General features: G+C 42.5%; 1 protein-coding gene across 12 annotated transcripts in view; it reads left to right on the plus strand.

Moving 5' to 3' along the window:
- MCF2 (MCF.2 cell line derived transforming sequence) overlaps positions 1 to 16,252 on the plus strand; it is a 103,661-nt gene that overhangs the window by 49,388 nt on the left and 38,021 nt on the right. For 10 of the 12 annotated variants that reach the window (XM_047716207.1, XM_047716203.1, XM_047716211.1 and 7 more), the window contains 9 exons: positions 437 to 556; positions 1,362 to 1,478; positions 3,007 to 3,156; positions 7,699 to 7,832; positions 8,132 to 8,246; positions 10,841 to 10,960; positions 13,280 to 13,471; positions 14,449 to 14,640; positions 15,902 to 16,070. In XM_047716207.1, the coding sequence (XP_047572163.1) occupies positions 437 to 556; positions 1,362 to 1,478; positions 3,007 to 3,156; positions 7,699 to 7,832; positions 8,132 to 8,246; positions 10,841 to 10,960; positions 13,280 to 13,471; positions 14,449 to 14,640; positions 15,902 to 16,070 (1,309 nt within the window). The remainder of the gene's footprint in view (positions 1 to 436; positions 557 to 1,361; positions 1,479 to 3,006; positions 3,157 to 7,698; positions 7,833 to 8,131; positions 8,247 to 10,840; positions 10,961 to 13,279; positions 13,472 to 14,448; positions 14,641 to 15,901; positions 16,071 to 16,252) is intronic. The other 2 variants (XM_047716210.1, XM_047716215.1) reach the window with 1 other exon arrangement.

Raw genomic sequence — 16,252 nt, forward strand, 5'->3', positions numbered from 1 at the left:
CTCTGCTTTCAGCTCAGGTCATGATTCCAGGGTCGTGGGATTGAGCCCCACATCGTGCTTCCTGCCCAGCAGGGAGCCTGCTTCTCCCTCTCCCACTCTCCCTCCTTGTGTTCCCTCTCTCACTGTGTCTCTGTCAAATAAATAAATAAAATCTTAAAAAAAAAGGTAAAATGAAGTTCAAGAGTAGAATTCTTTGTAACCTGGGATTTACTGTAGTATGAGAAAATTCCAGGCTGTGGATGTTGCGAGGATCTGATCTGATGACCTTACACTAGTTTTATTTCCATTTCCATGTTTTTAGATTGTATCAATATCAATTTTTAAAGTTTTGTCCTTTTAGTAGCCTTTATTACTTTCAAAGTCAGTTCCTTTCATTACATATTTTCTGCTACGTGCTCACTTGAGTGGATGTTTTGACAGTTTTTTCTTTCTGCAGGTTTCTTTTCCTGGGAACTTGCACTTGGTTTTGGTTCTGCGTCCTACCAGTTTTCTTCAACGAACTTTCACAGACATTGGATTTCGATTTAGCCAGGAAGACTTCATGCTCAAATTACCAGTAAGAGTATTTTATTTAAATGTTTTCTCTCTTTAATTATCATAAAGAATTTGTACCATGCTGTTGATGTTTTACCTGTGTTCACAAAGCATGTAAAAGAGAAAGATAGAATTTGTCTTCCCAAACTATAAATTTGAAATGCCTAAAAGTCTTATGCTTCTGTTGTTAAAATAAAGGATTAGTCTAATCAGTTTGTAATGAGCAATTCCTTTTGAAAAAGATCTATGTCACATACGTTATATGTGTGTGTATATATGTATGTGTGCGTGTGTATAAAATCAGGACATTTTATTTTTAGAAAAAAAAATTGCATGTGTGTTTTATGTATTTGACTCCCATGAACTTACATCCTGAGCTAGTTCATAGTACCATGATCTTTTTTTTAAAGCTATTTCTATACGTTTTCAGGGTAAGGAATAGAGCCCTCATAAATTGTGATACTTTGGCAAAGACCAGTCCCTCCTCCTAAGTTCTAACTTACCACATTGAAGCCCTTTTACTTTGGTGTAGGTGTAACATTCTTTCAGAAGGTTGGCCATTAACAGTACAAAATTTTAGATCAAGGAGAATTAGGTATTTGGGTTTCTATGGAGATCAATTTTGCTTTACAGGGAAATGTTTCGTAAATAAAACGGTTACTACTTAAAGAAGGTAGTGCGTACGTGTGTTGGGGGGAGGTACAGGAGAGGACTGTTAGAACCATTTATATAACTTTGTGCTGATGAATGCTGAAGTTCGTTGTACAGTTGAATGGAGGGATGCCACGAAGGGCAGTTAACAGTATCTTTCTTGCTTATTTATATAGGTGGTTATGCTGAGCTCAGTTAGTGATTTGCTGACATACATTGATGACAAGCAATTAACCCCTGAGTTAGGCGGCACCTTGCAGTACTGCCACAGTGAATGGATCATCTTCAGAAATGTATGTTGTCTTCGCCCTTACCATAGAGCCTATAGTTCATATTCGCCTTTAAATCTAGTTCGAGAATTTTTTTTCCTCTTTGGGAAAAACAGGTATCTGGGGTGCCTATTTTCAAAAAACATATAATTCAACATCTCGATTTTCTTTCAGAGGAAATATTTAGGAATGCTGCAGAGTCACTGAGGATGGCCATTGAAGGAGGGGCCTAGGGAGTAAGGCGATCACGCTCCGCCCACCCCCTCCTGGTGGCCTTGTAGTAGCTTGAAGAAACAAAGGGTTTGGGTTCAAATCTTAGCACTGCTGAGTTTTAGCTATATAACCTGGCACGAGTTATATACCCGCTGTGTCTCGGTTTTCCCAACTATAAAGTGGGAATAATAGTACTTTAGCTCCTTGGGCTACTGGGAAGATCAAATGAGAGAAGCAGCCCTCAAGAAATGTGAGTAGTAGTATTCATCTCATTCAAGTGATGCTCTGAGGCGGTTAGAATGATAGCAGAGATTGCTTCTGTCCGAGAAATTTACAAATAGGCAAGGGCCCCATGCCTCAAGATGTGAGTTTATAGCATAAGGATCTTTACGCCATATCCCCGAGATTAGGGAACCCTTCTGAAGGAAGTGATATTGAATTAAATCATGATTCTGTGTTCATCTTTATTTGTCATTCAGCAGTTCTGTTCACTCATACGAAAAGTGTATTGTCAAAATTAGTGTTGTCTAGCCTTTAGTAACCCATGAGACTTTAAATGAAAGAGCAGATTACCTTGAGCTGCATGGGAAACATAACCTTTATATGGTTTCTACATGCTGCCCCCTTCCTTTTTTTCCTGAGTAATTGATTTTGGAAACAATCAACCATACAACCTTCCTTGACATTTTAGGGCAACAGGGCCTTTGGGATCACAGTTTCAAGTCTTCTGCCTGAATGAATTGTCGTGACCAGTTTGTTCCCCCATCACCTTTGTCCATTGCTGTGTTTGGAATGCTAATGCTTGCTCATAAGTTATAATAAAGAACATCAAGTGGCTTTGGTGTTCTCATCTCTTCAGAAGTAGAGTTAGTAGAAAGCCGTTTTACACTTGCAGAGTTTAATAGGATAGGCCTAAACCAAGGCAGAAAACAAATTTCTCAGTACGTGGCATCTTTAAGAAATTGTTTTCAGTAATGCCTCACTGGTTCAGTTGGAGGAGTTTGAGGGTCATGATCTCAGGGTCATGAGTTTGAGCCCCACGTTGGGTGTAGAGATGACTAGAACAAAGAAACTTAAAAAAAGAAATTTGTTCTCGGTGATGTTCAAGAAATAAGTACAGATGTTTGGATAAAAGGCATTTGAGAAGACTCTTCACCTTGCATTAGTTTCGTAGAGGCTCAGATGCAAAATTGGATTTGATTGCCAAGGCCAACGTCACCTTTTCTTAGCGGAGGAGAGGTCACCATATATGTGCATTGTCAGAGCTAAATAAAAGTAAATACGGTTACTGGTCCATGGCCGTTTCCATGGAATTAAAAGTATCACTGGCTCTTTGCAGGCTATAGAAAATTTTGCTCTCACAGTGAAAGAAATGGCTCAGATGTTACAGTCCTTTGGAACTGAACTGGCAGAAACAGAACTACCAGATGACATTCCTTCAATAGAAGAAATCCTTGCAGTTCGTGCTGAAAGGTATCACATGTTAAAGGTATGTCTGGTAGAGTCAACAAACGAACATTTTCCATGGTCTTTCTTTTCCTAGAGAGGTGTTCAGTGCCTGTCCATTTCATGCTGATTAGTGGGTAGGGAGGCAGCAGGGAGAATGTCCTGGGCGTGTTGAATGCAACGGTCCCCTTTACAAATCGTGCCTTCTTCTGAGAAGTGCTATATTTGTTCATAGGATGGTTTTTAAGTGCCCCAGAAATAGAAACCTAGAATCATCTTCGTTATCGTGTATTCTTTGTCTCATCAAAAGGCCCTCTCATCTGGCAAGTTGGAGAATCAAAAGGCAGACAGGTGTTCTAGTTCAATATCCACTACAGGAGCAATGTGAAATGGAGAAGGAGAACCAGAGGAGGAGGCAGGAGACCCGTGACCAAGGCAAACATCGCCAAATTGGTTACAAGCTTTCTTTTCCATAGAGTACTAGTTTGTTTGTTTTTTAAGCAGGCTCCATGCCCAGCGTGGGGCTTGAACTGATGACCCCGAGACCAAGAGTTGCATGATTTGACAACAGGAGCCCCCAGAGTCCTAGTTCTTGATGTTTCGTGCCGTAGACCTTAGATGGCAAGCTTATTTTGCCCTCCTGCGCAGCTGTCTGGAGTGTTGGCTTTTGAAGGATTCCAAGTCACCGTTCAGACAATCACCAAGTGCTCTGAGATTCACCTTCCCCAGAAAGTTGAAGAATGATCTGAAGAAGAAAAAAAGAAAAAGATTGATCTAAAGAAGCACCTGTGCAATAATTCACATCCTTCATATGACAGTAGGCTTGCTGGGGGGGCCCTCCCAGGTAGACGCTCTGTGTCGAGGTGACATTTTTATTTAATTTTTTATTTTTTTTGAGGTGACATTTTTTTTTTAAAGATTTTATTTATTTATTTGTCAGAGAGAGCGAGGGAGAGAGAGCGAGCACAGGCAGACAGAATGGCAGGCAGAGGCAGAGGGAGAAGCAGGTTCCCCGACGAGCAAGGAGCCCGATGCGGGACTCGATCCCAGGACGCTGGGATCATGACCTGAGCTGAAGGCAGCTGCTTAACCAACTGAGCCACCCAGGCGTCCCTTGAGGTGACATTTTTAAATTAAGAGGAGAGAAACTGAAATTTTGAATTGTAATCTAAACATAAAACTGTTCAAGGAAAGGCACCTCTGTCCCTCCTGAGTTGCGTGATCGGAGAATTGGCTTCTCCTCTCCCCGAGGTGGAGTTAAATTACGAGCACAACGAGGCTGGTGCTGATGATGCTTGCGCACGTTGTAGGGTCGCTGTGAGGATGAAATGGAGTATGCGATGTATGCATGACAGAGTTCGGCACGTAGCTGGTGCTTCATAAATGCTCGCATGTCCTGTCTGTGTTCTCACTCATGGCGGGTAGTGTCACAAAACCTGTTCCCAGACAAATACACGTACGCCTGGATTTTTTGCTCAACGTTTCAGAGAACCCTTGGATCTCCTGAAGGAGGTCACAGATCACTCTTAGATGCCTGAAGAATCTACCCACCAAGGTTAAGACCTTCTGAATAGAAAGAACCATATGTGGGGCGCGTGGGTGGCTCAGTGGGTTAAGGCCTCTGCCTTTGGCTCAGGTCATGATCCCAGAGTCCTGGGATCGAGCCCCGCCTCAGGCTCTCTGCTCAGCGGGGAGCCTGCTTCCCCCTCTCTCTCTGTCTGCCTCTCTGCCTACTTGTGATCTCTCTCTGTCAAATAAATAAATAAAATCTTTTTTAAAAAAAAGAAGCATATGCTTCATGATGAATTAATTAACCCAAACGTGCAGTAACGTCCTACTTAGGGCGGTCAGCGCTTGGTCATGATTACGGATTGTAGGAAAGGCCCTGGACTCCATTTGATTCTTTCAAAGAACCAGCTTCTAGTTTCGTTGATTTGTTCTATTGGTTTTTTGGTTTCTATTTCATTGATTTCTGCTCTGATCTTTATGATTTCTCTTCTCCTGCTGGGTTTAGGGTTTCTTTCTTGTTCTTTCTCCAGCTCATTTAGGTATAGGGTAAGGTTGTGTACCCGAGACCTTTCTTGTTTCTTGAGAAAGGCTCGTACCGCTATATATTTTCCTCTCAGGACTGCCTTTGTTGTGTCCCACAGATTTTGAACCGTTGTGTTTTCATTATCATTTGTTTCCATGAATTTTTTCAATTCTTCTTTAATTTCCTGGTTGACCCATTCATTCTTTAGAAGGATGCTGTTTAGTCTCCATGTATTTGGGTTCTTTCCAAATTTCCTCTTGTGATTGAGTTCTAGCTTCAGAGCATTGTGGTCTGAAAATATGCAGGGAATGATTCCAATCTTTTGATAACGGTTGAGACCTGATTTAGGACCAAGAATGTGATCTATTCTGGAGAATGTTCCATGTGCACTAGAGAAGAATGTGTATTCTGTTGCTTTGGGATGAAATGTTCTGAATATATCTGTGATGTCCATCTGGTCCAGTGTGTCATTTAAGGCCTTTATTTCCTTGTTGATCTTTTGCTTGGATGATCTGTCCATTTCAGTGAGGGGAGTGTTAAAGTCCCCTACTATTATTGTATTATTGTCGATATGTTTCTTTGATTTTGTTATTAATTGGTTCATATAGTTGGCTGCTCCCACGTTAGGGGCATAGATATTTAAAATTGTTAGATCTTCTTGTTGGACAGTTCCTTTGAGTATGATATAGTGTCCTTCCTCATCTCTTATTATAGTCTTTGGCTTAAAATCTAATTGATCTGATATAAGGATTGCCACTCCTGCTTTCTTCTGATGTCCATTAGCGTGGTAAATTCTTTTCCACCCCCTCACTTTAAATCTGGAGGTGTCTTCGGGTTTAAGATGGGTTTCTTGTAGGCAACATATAGATGGGTTTTGTTTTTTTATCCATTCTGATACCCTGTGTCTTTTGATTTGGGCATTTAGGTCATTTACATTCAGGGTAAGTATTGAGAGATATGAATTTAGTGCCATTGTATTGCCTGTAAGGTGACTGTTATTGTATATTGTCTCTGTTTCTTTCTGATCTACTACTTTGAGGGTCTCTCTTTGCTTAGAGGACCCCTTTCAATATTTCCTGTAGAGCTGGTTTGGTGTTTGCAAATTCTTTCAGTTTTTGTTTGTCCTGGAAGCTTTTAATCTCTCCTTCTATTTTCTTTCTTTTTTTTTTTTTAAAGATTTTATTTATTTATTTGACAGAGAGAGATCACAAGTAGACAGAGAGGCAGGCAGAGAGAGAGAGAGCGAAGCAGGCTTCTTGCTGAGCAGAGAGCCCGATGCGGGACTCGATCCCAGGACCCTGAGATCATGACCTGAGCCGAAGGCAGCGGCTTAACCCACTGAGCCACCCAGGCGCCCCATCTCCTTCTATTTTCAATGATAGCCTAGCTGGATATAGTATTCCTGGCTGCATGTTTTTCTCATTTAGTACCCTGAATATATCATGCCAGCTCTTTCTGGCCTGCCAGGTCTCTGTGGATAAGTCTGCTGCCAATCTAATATTTTTACCATTGTACATTACAGACTTCTTTTCATGGGCTGCTTTCAGGATCTTCTCTTTGTCACTAAGACTTGTAAATTTTACTATTAGGTGACAGGGTGTGGACCTATTCTTATTGATCTTGAGGGGGGTTCTCTGAACCTCCTGGATTTTGATGCTTGTTCCCTTTGCCATATTGGGGAAATTCTCTCCAATAATTCTCTCCAACATACCTTCTGCTCCCCTCTCTGTTTCCTCTTCTTCTGGAATCCCAATTATTCTAATGTTGTTTCGTCTTATGGTGTCACTTATCTCTCGAATTCTCCCCTTGTGGTCCAGTAGCTGTTTGTCCCTCTTTTGCTCAGCTTCTTTATTCTCTGTCATTTGGTCTTCTATATCGCTAATTCTTTCTTCTGCCTCATTTATCCTAGCAGTGAGAGCCTCCATATTTGATTGCACCTCATTAATAGCTTTTTTGATTTCAACTTGGTTAGATTTTAGTTCTTTTATTTCTCCAGAAAGGGCTTTTATATCTCCCGAGAGGGTTTCTCTAATATCTTCCATGCCTTTTTCGAACCCGGCTAGAACCTTTAGAATCGTCATTCTGAACTCTAGATCTGACATATTACCAATGTCTGTATTGATTAGGTCCCTAGCCTTTGGTACTGCCTCTTGTTCTTTTTTTTGTGGTGAATTTTTCCGCCTTGTCATTTTGACTGGACTCCATTTGAATGTGCCGCGCTACTCCTGCTTTGTTGGAGCACATTAAAAATACTCGTAGAACAGAATAAATTAGAAATTTCTACCAGTAAGAGAAGGAAACGACAATGGAGCACGAAGTACTTCCGCCCATAAAGATCTTGTAAAAACAGTGATTGCAGCATCTGTCTCAGCAGCCAGAGGCTTCTTGGAGATCCTCATGGGTTTTGAATTCTGTGGCACTGATGTCCTCAGTAGAGGCTGTTCTAGGACGACCGTTTGTCTTCTGCGTGCTGTAGGTGTATGCTTCCTTCTCTTTAGGTCATTCCGATTAGGCTACTAGCAGGCTTCCTCATCCCACTGTGCCTTTTTACAGAACGATATTACAGCAGTAACCAAAGAGGGGAAAATCCTCCTCACAAGTCTGGAAGTGCCCAGCACCGAAGACCCTGTCGGTTCAAGGCTCGAACACCGTCACCACGTGAATGGGGACTGGCAGACTGTTAACAAGTGAGTACTCTCCTTTTGGTTTGGAGTTTCTTATTTTATCCTTCTGAAAGGGAATTATGCATTTTGCTGCCATCTGTTAGGCGTGAAAATATTCCTGGACCTCTGGGAATCAGAACACCTTCCCTGGTTGTCTCCCAGAGAATAGTTTGCTTGTACAAGAGGTTCTGTGGACATCGATGGTCTCTTCGTGGACCAAGTGTCACGGCCTCTGACTTTGCCTCTAATTCTTAATGTCCAGACCGGGATTATGGTCATACCTACAAGACGGGAAGGGATTCTAATGACTTTCCTTTGTTAAGGTTGCTGACTCAAGTACATGATATGGAGATAGCTTTTGATGGATTTTGGGAGAAACACCAACTAAAAATGCAGCAGTATTTGCAACTATGGAAGTTCGAGCAGGATTTTCAAGAGGTCAGTAAAAACATTCCTTTCCACATTTTTTTTTTCCATTATGTCAGAGATTCTCACTCCTTGATCATCAGAAATATAATCTCACAAGATGCCCATTTATACCCAGAGAGAGATGAAGAGGGGGCAGTTGTGAGTGAACCCTGCCAAGATGTCTTTCTTTTAAAAAAATTATTTAAATTCAGTTTAATTAACATATAGCATATTATTAGTTTCAGGGTAGAATTTAGTGATTTGTCACTTGCCTGTAAAGCCCAGGGCTCATTCCAACATGTGCCCTCCTTGATGCCCATCCCCCAATTACCCCCATCCCCCCACCCGCCTCTCCAAGTTGTCTTTCTTGCTTACTAATGTCCTATAAGAAAGCACGTGAGTGCTAACATGTAAGTTGCTGTTCACCCTGATGTTTATTATTGTAATTTATTTTACATATAAAATGCTTTCAGCCTGAAATTTCCTTCCAGCTTTCCAAGGAAATAATACCCACTTCCTTCTTGATTTTTTTTTAATACCATATACCTATAGTGACCATATTTAACATGATATAACAGAAAATTTTTCAGATCCAATAATTTATTTCTATGAAAAGCCTAATGCATGAAGTGAAACCGTGTCTAATTATACATTATGGTAAAGGTTACAAAGAAGTACCTTCTTGTCAGATGCTTCTGGAAAATGCATCACATGTGGTCAGGCTTCTCACAGTCTCTCTCATAGTACTTTACCAGGAGGTCCGAGGAAGTCTCCCTACTTTTCTCTCTTGAATGGGGTCAGCCTGTTTCCCACCCATGACTTTCACACTTGCTCGGTGTTTCATCTGTTCTGAACATGGAATCATGTGCCTCCAGCCCTTTCCCTCCTTTGATGCCAGCAGATTTTGGAATGTGGTGCTCTCTGTGAAACCTTCCTTAAGGAAAGAATAGGCCAGGTTGCTCTTGGGCCTTCCGGATATTTGTGTCTTTCTCCCCAACCGAACACATGCAAAAATAACTCCTTCCCAAGCACACCCATTGTGCCTCTACTTCCTTGTTAATTTGCCACCCAGAGAAAATTCTTGCCCTGTAGTTCTATTGTTTCTTTAAATCCTTGTTGCCTCTAATCAGTGTTTCATCATTGGTCTTGGATTTGAATTTCACGGACATGATCTGTATCTCATGGTCACCTGCAAATAGGTTCTATAGGTAGGAGCTTAACTTCAAAAAAATCTTGTTTGCAAATTCCAGCCATCCAGACGAGTTTACATATTCTCAAACTTGAAATATTCTTGAATATACAGGATAGGAATTTTCTCTTGCATAACTACAGTCCAATTATCAAATTCCGGACATTTAAAGGATGCAGTATTTTACATGACCTACTGTTGGTATTCCAGTTTTAGTGATTGATTCAGTGATGTCATTTCTATCATCTCTTCCCCCTCCAGTACAGGATTCAGCCTTAGAGGGTCAGGTATTGTATAAATTGTCATGTCTGGTCCCCTTTAATCCAGAAGATTTCCATTGCCTTTCTTTGTCTTTTATGACACTGCCATTTTTGAAGAGTACAGTTCTTTTTCACATAAAATGTTCTTCGTTTCCCATTTGTCTGACATTTTCTCACGATTAGATTAATCTTTGTGTGACCAGCACATGTACTATGTAAGCGACGTGTTCTTCCATTCAGTGGTAAGTGGGGTCCTCCTGCCCCCCCGCTTGTTGATGTGCGCTCTAATCACCCGGTCGGGGTGCTGTAGAAGTTCTCCACGGTATCATTACTCTCCTTCTGCTTGTAACTAGTAGGAAATGGGTGGGGAGAAAATGTAAGGTCATGTAAACTTCTTGCTGCTTGTCAAAAGTTCTGGGTGGGTTTAGCATCGATTAATGATTCTTGCTTCAACCCGTCCTTACTATGATGGTTGCAAAATGCTGATTTTCCCACTTCACTCTGCCCTCCATATTTCCCAGTTCCCACAGACATGCCGCTGGGAGCCAGAGTTCTCCCTTCTCCCCGTTTCTTTGTTTATCTGATTTGGGGGTTCGTGACTTCCCAGTTTTGTGGTGGTTTGTCATTCTTTGTTGTTCTTCATGATTTTGGTGTTTCAGACTGACTACTGTGTCCTTGTGATATGGCCAGACTTCTTTTATTGTTATCACTTCCTTACTTTCTGGAATAAAGAGATACTCCAAGTTCATCTCATACGTACTCTGCCTTAGTCTTGGAATCATCCATCTGGCTGAGGAGCCCTGGGTTCCTTTTCTAGGTTCCAGTTGTGTTCATTACTACTGGAGGGTCTTTGTTCCCAGGACCACTGACCACAGAGCTTGGGAATATAATATGCAAGTAAATACACATGCATATCCTTTGGTACACGTCCACATATACCTGCCTGTGTACATAGTGATATCTTCTATCTCATGAGCACACCCTGAGATCCAGGAGGTTAGATTTTAATAGAGTATAGCAGTTTCTGCGAATAAAATAACAAAGTATTCTCCACACATGCCATGTTTCTGTGTTGCTGTCCTTTTTATTAGCATTTCCTACAAAACTAGATTAAAGGGAAAATGCTTAATACCTTGTATGCTTTTAAGACTTGTATTTTTTTTTCCTATTTATAGCTTGTGAGTGAAGTTGAACTTATGTTGAACCAGCAAGCAGAGTTGGCAGATGTAACAGGGAACATAGGTCAAGTAAAACAAAAAATAAAGAAATTGGAAAACTTAGATGAAAATTCTCAGGTAAGATCCCATCTGAGATGTTCACTATTCTAATAATTACATTTTGATAGTTTTCCGTAATATCAGCCCTTATGGGCCACCTTTCATCACAGTAGTCTGTATAATTGGTTTATAATACTGTTCTATATTCTTTTCTGATCAAGGTGAGCCAGATGTGACACTGCAGATGTGCCCTGTGCTTGTCATAGGTGGCCTCTGAGATGATATGAACGGTTTCAGACCTGTCATTAGGAACAAAGATGTAAATCATTTTGAAGAAGCTAGGAAAAAATGCCCATCAACAATGCTACTTGAGGGACGCCTGGGTGGCTCAGTGTGTTAAGTGTCTGCCTTTGGCTCAGGTCATGATATCAGGGTTCTGGGATCCAGTGCTGTGTCAGGCTCTTTGCTCGGTGGGGAACCTGCTTCTCCCTCTCTCTCTGCTTCTCCCCTTGCTTGTGTTGTCTCTCTCTCAAATAAATAATAAAATCTTTAAAAAAAAGAATGCTATTTGGTACTGGAAATGATGGAAATAGACATGAACATAATTCCTTAACTATCCATCCTGTGGCTGTGCAGTTGAAGCAGATAGCCATTCAGACAGATGAGTCTGCTTAGTCTTACTTGCCTTGTGACCTTGGGTACATTGATTAAATTTTCTCAGCCTTGCTGTCTGCATCTATACATTGGGGATAAAGTTATTTACTTTCCAGAATGATTGTGAGGATTCTCTTAGATGTTGTAGGTAAAACACTTAGCACAGTACCTGGGATAGATGAACATATAATAAATAATCAAAAGAGCCAACAATTTTCATTTTGCTGGTCTTAAAGGCTTGGACTCAAGGCTTTCATAGTTAACAAACTAGCTTTGCTCTTCTGTCATAGGTGTTTTTAAAGGTGCATTCCCAGCAAACAAGTAGATTTGTGGGTATACTGTAAGTGTCTAAAAATGGAATTTGTGAGGCAGCAGCTGCAGTTCTAGAATTATGCTTATAGGTTGTTGTGACTGTGTGGCAATTGATAAATCCCTGTGGCGTGGTAGAAAGAGAAGGCAAGGGGCAGCTGGGTGGCTCAGTGGGTAAAGCCTCTGCCTTCAGCTCAGGTCATGATCCCAAGGTCCTGGGATCGAGCCCTGCATCAGGCTCTCTGTTCAGCAGGGAGCCTGCTTCCTCCTCTCTCTCTCTGCCTGCCTCTCTGCCTGCTTGTGATCTCTGTCAAATAAATAAAATCTTTAAAAAAAAAAAAAGAGAGAGAAGGCAAATTGGCTTGGAAATAAGGGCAGTTTGGAGTGTTATTTTTGTTTTGATTTTTTTTTTAGTTTTGTGGTAAAAGAAAACCTCACATAAAATGAAATTTACTATCACAACCATTTAAATAAATTTTTTTTTTGAGTACGAGAAAGAGGGAGGGAGAAAGAGAGTGAGCATGAGTGGGGTAGAGAGGGGCAGAGGGAACGAAAGAATCTCAGGCAGGCTCCACGCTCAGCACAGAGCCCAACGTGGGGCTCAGTCTCAGGACCCTGAGATCAGGACCTGAGCTGAAATCAGGAGTCCGGCGCTTCACCCACTGAGCCACCCTGGTGCCGTTTGTCTTCCACATTTTCCGGTATACAGCTCAGTGGTGTTAATCAGAGTCACATTGTTGTGCAGCAGATGTCCAGAAGTTTTTCATTTTGCAAATCTGAAACTATACCCATTAAAAAAAAAAAAAAACCTCACACACCCAAACTCCCTGCTTTAACCACGGGCTTCCCTCCAGCTAGGTGGGCTGGGCACTTCCTCGTTATGGCTTTAGTTTTTCTTGTTTTCCCTTCAGTTATTTCCTCACCACTTCCTGTTTCAGTCACCAGGTCTGGAGCAAGCGGGGGGGCCGGGGGTGGGGGTGCCGGTCGTTGACAGAGTGGGGGCCGCTAAGATCCCTGCAGACTTGGAGACCCTGCGGTGTTCACTTCAGGTGCGAACAGTAATGAGGCAGATGATGACTAAGGAGATTCCCAAGGCCCAGATTACGAAATCCATTAGCTTGCACTTGGCCCCGGGTACGTCACTGAGTATATGCGGTTCTGTTCTAAATCCGCCCGTATCAGGCGAGGCAAAGCTCATGCACACTTGAGCAGGCTCTGGGGCCAGAAGCACGTGGGTTCCTGATGGCGTCACTGCTGTAGCTCATGACGCAACCGTAAGCTTTTTTTAGAGCCTGCAGAAGTGTGACATGCAATTGTATTTCTGGCACCCTCTCTGCCCTGCTAAACCTGTTTGCTTCTCAATTACTTTCTTGTGCCTCCTCTCTTTGAACAGCTGTCGTACCGTTGTTGTTTTTACTTCTTTCTCAAAATTAGGATCTGTTAGCGAAGGCCCGCTTTGTGATACTACACGGACACAGACTTGCTGCAAATCACCATTATGCCCTTGATTTGATCTGCCAGAGGTGCAACGAGCTCCGGTACCTCTCTGATATTTTGGTTAAAGAGATCAAAGCCAAAAGGATACAGCTCAGCAAGATCTTCAAAATGCATAAGCTCCTACAGCAGGTAGTGTCATGAGGCCTGAGAACATTCTGAGCAAGGAGATAATTTTTTTTTTTTTTCTTAATGGTTATGGGGTAAAGGTCTGAGAGAGCTTTGGAATTAAACTTGTGAGACGTTGAAGGATTGGCTTTGATGATGTTCATTTAATGCACGCACCTTTGCTGTGTTCGTGGCAAGTGGAGTATGGTAGGGGTTTTGGCTTCTGTCCCAAGTATTGAGATCGCTGTCGTGATGGCTTCCTTTCTGTTTTGGGTACATCTGTGAATCCTCTCCTCCGGCGGTAGTTTGCAGTCAGCACACTCTGCAGAGCCCTAGAGGCGTTTTGCTAAAGCCAGAAACTCCTTCCACGCTCTGTACGTACCGCAGTAAGAAACTAAACAGTGACGGGAAGCTAGAGGTCTGACCCCTTTCAGAGTTAGGCAGTGAAGAGAAGAGCTGGCCTCGGAAGTGGAATGTAGAATGAGGCTATCATTTGCAGATATCGTATCTGAACACGAACACTTGAATCTGTACATCTCCCTCTTCGGCAAGGAGGCTTGTGTCCTTGTCCTTGGCAATCACTACCCATTTATGTTACACTTTATGTTTGCCGACACGTTCCATGTTTCACTTACTGACTTGGGGGCGGGATCGTGCGGCTGAAGCGTCAGTGTTGTGAGGTCGGTCAGACCCTTTACTGCAGAATGAGTTCCTCATTATGAAATAAGTATGGTGCTTCCCAGCCTCGGCTGTGCGTCTTCAGAATCACCTGTGGGGCGTCGCAGAAATCCCAGCGCCTGGCGTAGGGCCCAGAGCTGCTGAATCGGAATTTCTGGGGGCAGAACCCAGATATCTTTATTTTTAACAGCTCTGAAAACAACTCTGATTCACAGAAGCCAGGGCTGGTAAACACTCCTAAAGAACAAACGTATTTCTATGTATTCATTCATGTTTTGTGTGTGTGTGTGTGTCTGTGTGTTTGTGTGTGATTTGCTCATCAGGCTCGCCAGTGCTGTGATGAAGGAGAATGCCTTCTAGCTAACCAGGAAATTGATAAGTTTCAATCTAAAGAAGATGCTCAGAAAGCCCTCCGAGACATCGAGAATTTTCTTGAGATGGCTTTGCCCTTTATAAATTATGACCCCGATACCCTACAGTATGAATTTGATGTAATTTTATCTCCTGAACTCAAGGTAAGAGGCTGGTTTGTTTTTTTTCTTTTCAAATGAACAGATTTTTTTTTTTAAAGCTGTAATTCCAGTAGCGTTGACAAGAGTTTCACTCCCTCACAGCTGACTTTATGTCAAATCACAGTTATGCGCTTCTCTTAAGGATGAGGTGTGATATTAGTACCACGTGAAGCGTGGGAGGATCCAAAGCCTTGAAGCTCTCCACGGGCTCAGTCGGCGGAGCCCGTGACTCTTGATCTCGGCATCATCAGTTTGAACCCCATGTTGGGTGCAGAGATTACTTAAAAGTAACTGACTACATAGACTTGAAAAAAAAAAGCATCTCAAGGCTTTATGCTTGCTATAAAATGAAGAATGAGCTGTGATGCCATTCTCCTCCAACTCTTTTCCCCTATTAGGAGTTCTCACATACCTTGTTTGCGCATCCTTAGAGAAGAGGCTAAGGCTGTCCTAGGGCAACACTGGGCCCTTGTCAAGAGCATTTTACTCCAAATAGCTTGTTTTCCTGCTGCACTTACTAGCAACAGGTGCTGTGTGGATACAGATCTGGCTTTCCTGCTGAGTTTGAGCATGAAGGGGTAAAGGAATGATCCGGGGCTTCTTGGGGGTGGGGTGCAACCAGATGTTGCCGTGAACAAGGTAGAGACCTCCGGGTTCCTGCAGGTCCACACTGCTGGAGCTGTCCTGAGGCCCCCTCACGACAGTGGCGCTAAGAGATTTTTGTCATGCTGTCACCAAAAGGTGTGGTTGACTCTTAAGTTTGGAACAGTATCTAAAACCATGCTTAGCTGCAGATCTTAGGGGACATCCCAGAAAAGCAGAAACGTGGCCACAACAATAACCAAGTGACTTTTCTGGAAGCAACCAAGCTAATCCCTAACTGCCTCAGATCATCTAGGAGGGTCTAGGAGGAGCTTTTTAGAAAGCACCAAGAACTGTAGGACGTCTGGGGCAGGCTAACACATCACACAGTGCTCTGACACTGCTTAGTGGGTGCCTTTCTTGTGCTCCACGTGCCACCTTTTCCAGCCCTCACTCCTTCCAGCGCTGTAGACAGGGACCTATGTCATGACCGCTCGATCAGTTTCTTTGAGTGGTTTTGGTTGAGATCTTCATCTGTTTTCTGTTGCTTTCCAAGTTTTTTTTTTAGTTCTGTTTTCAACTCTAAGTTGATTCTCTGACCATCTGGGTCCGAGCAATGTCATAAGATCTGTAATGACCCCAGTTCAGAAAATATTTCACAGAAGTCTCGCGCAACCTGCAGGTTCAAATGCAGACCGTCCAACTCAAGCTCGAACACATCCGAAGTGCATTTGAGAACCAACAAGCCGGTTTTAGGAACCTGACAGACAAGAACGTGAAGCCAGTTGAGTTTGTGGTACCTGCTTCTGACAATCTGATGAGATCTAGAGCGTCGTTCTCACCTAAACATGGTAAAGTATCTTATGTTCACTCTTCCTGCTGTGGTCTGTCACTCTTGATGTAGATACTGAATGCATTCTTCAGTCCCGATAAGTTGAAATTATATGTAAGCGTCTTTGGTCACGTTTGCACTCTGTTGCACGAGGCAGGAATCGTGATCGAGATTATCATACAACAGTCAAACATGGTAGTA

This window comes from Lutra lutra, chromosome X (assembly GCF_902655055.1).
Source record: "Lutra lutra chromosome X, mLutLut1.2, whole genome shotgun sequence".
Lineage (NCBI taxonomy): Eukaryota > Metazoa > Chordata > Mammalia > Carnivora > Mustelidae > Lutra > Lutra lutra.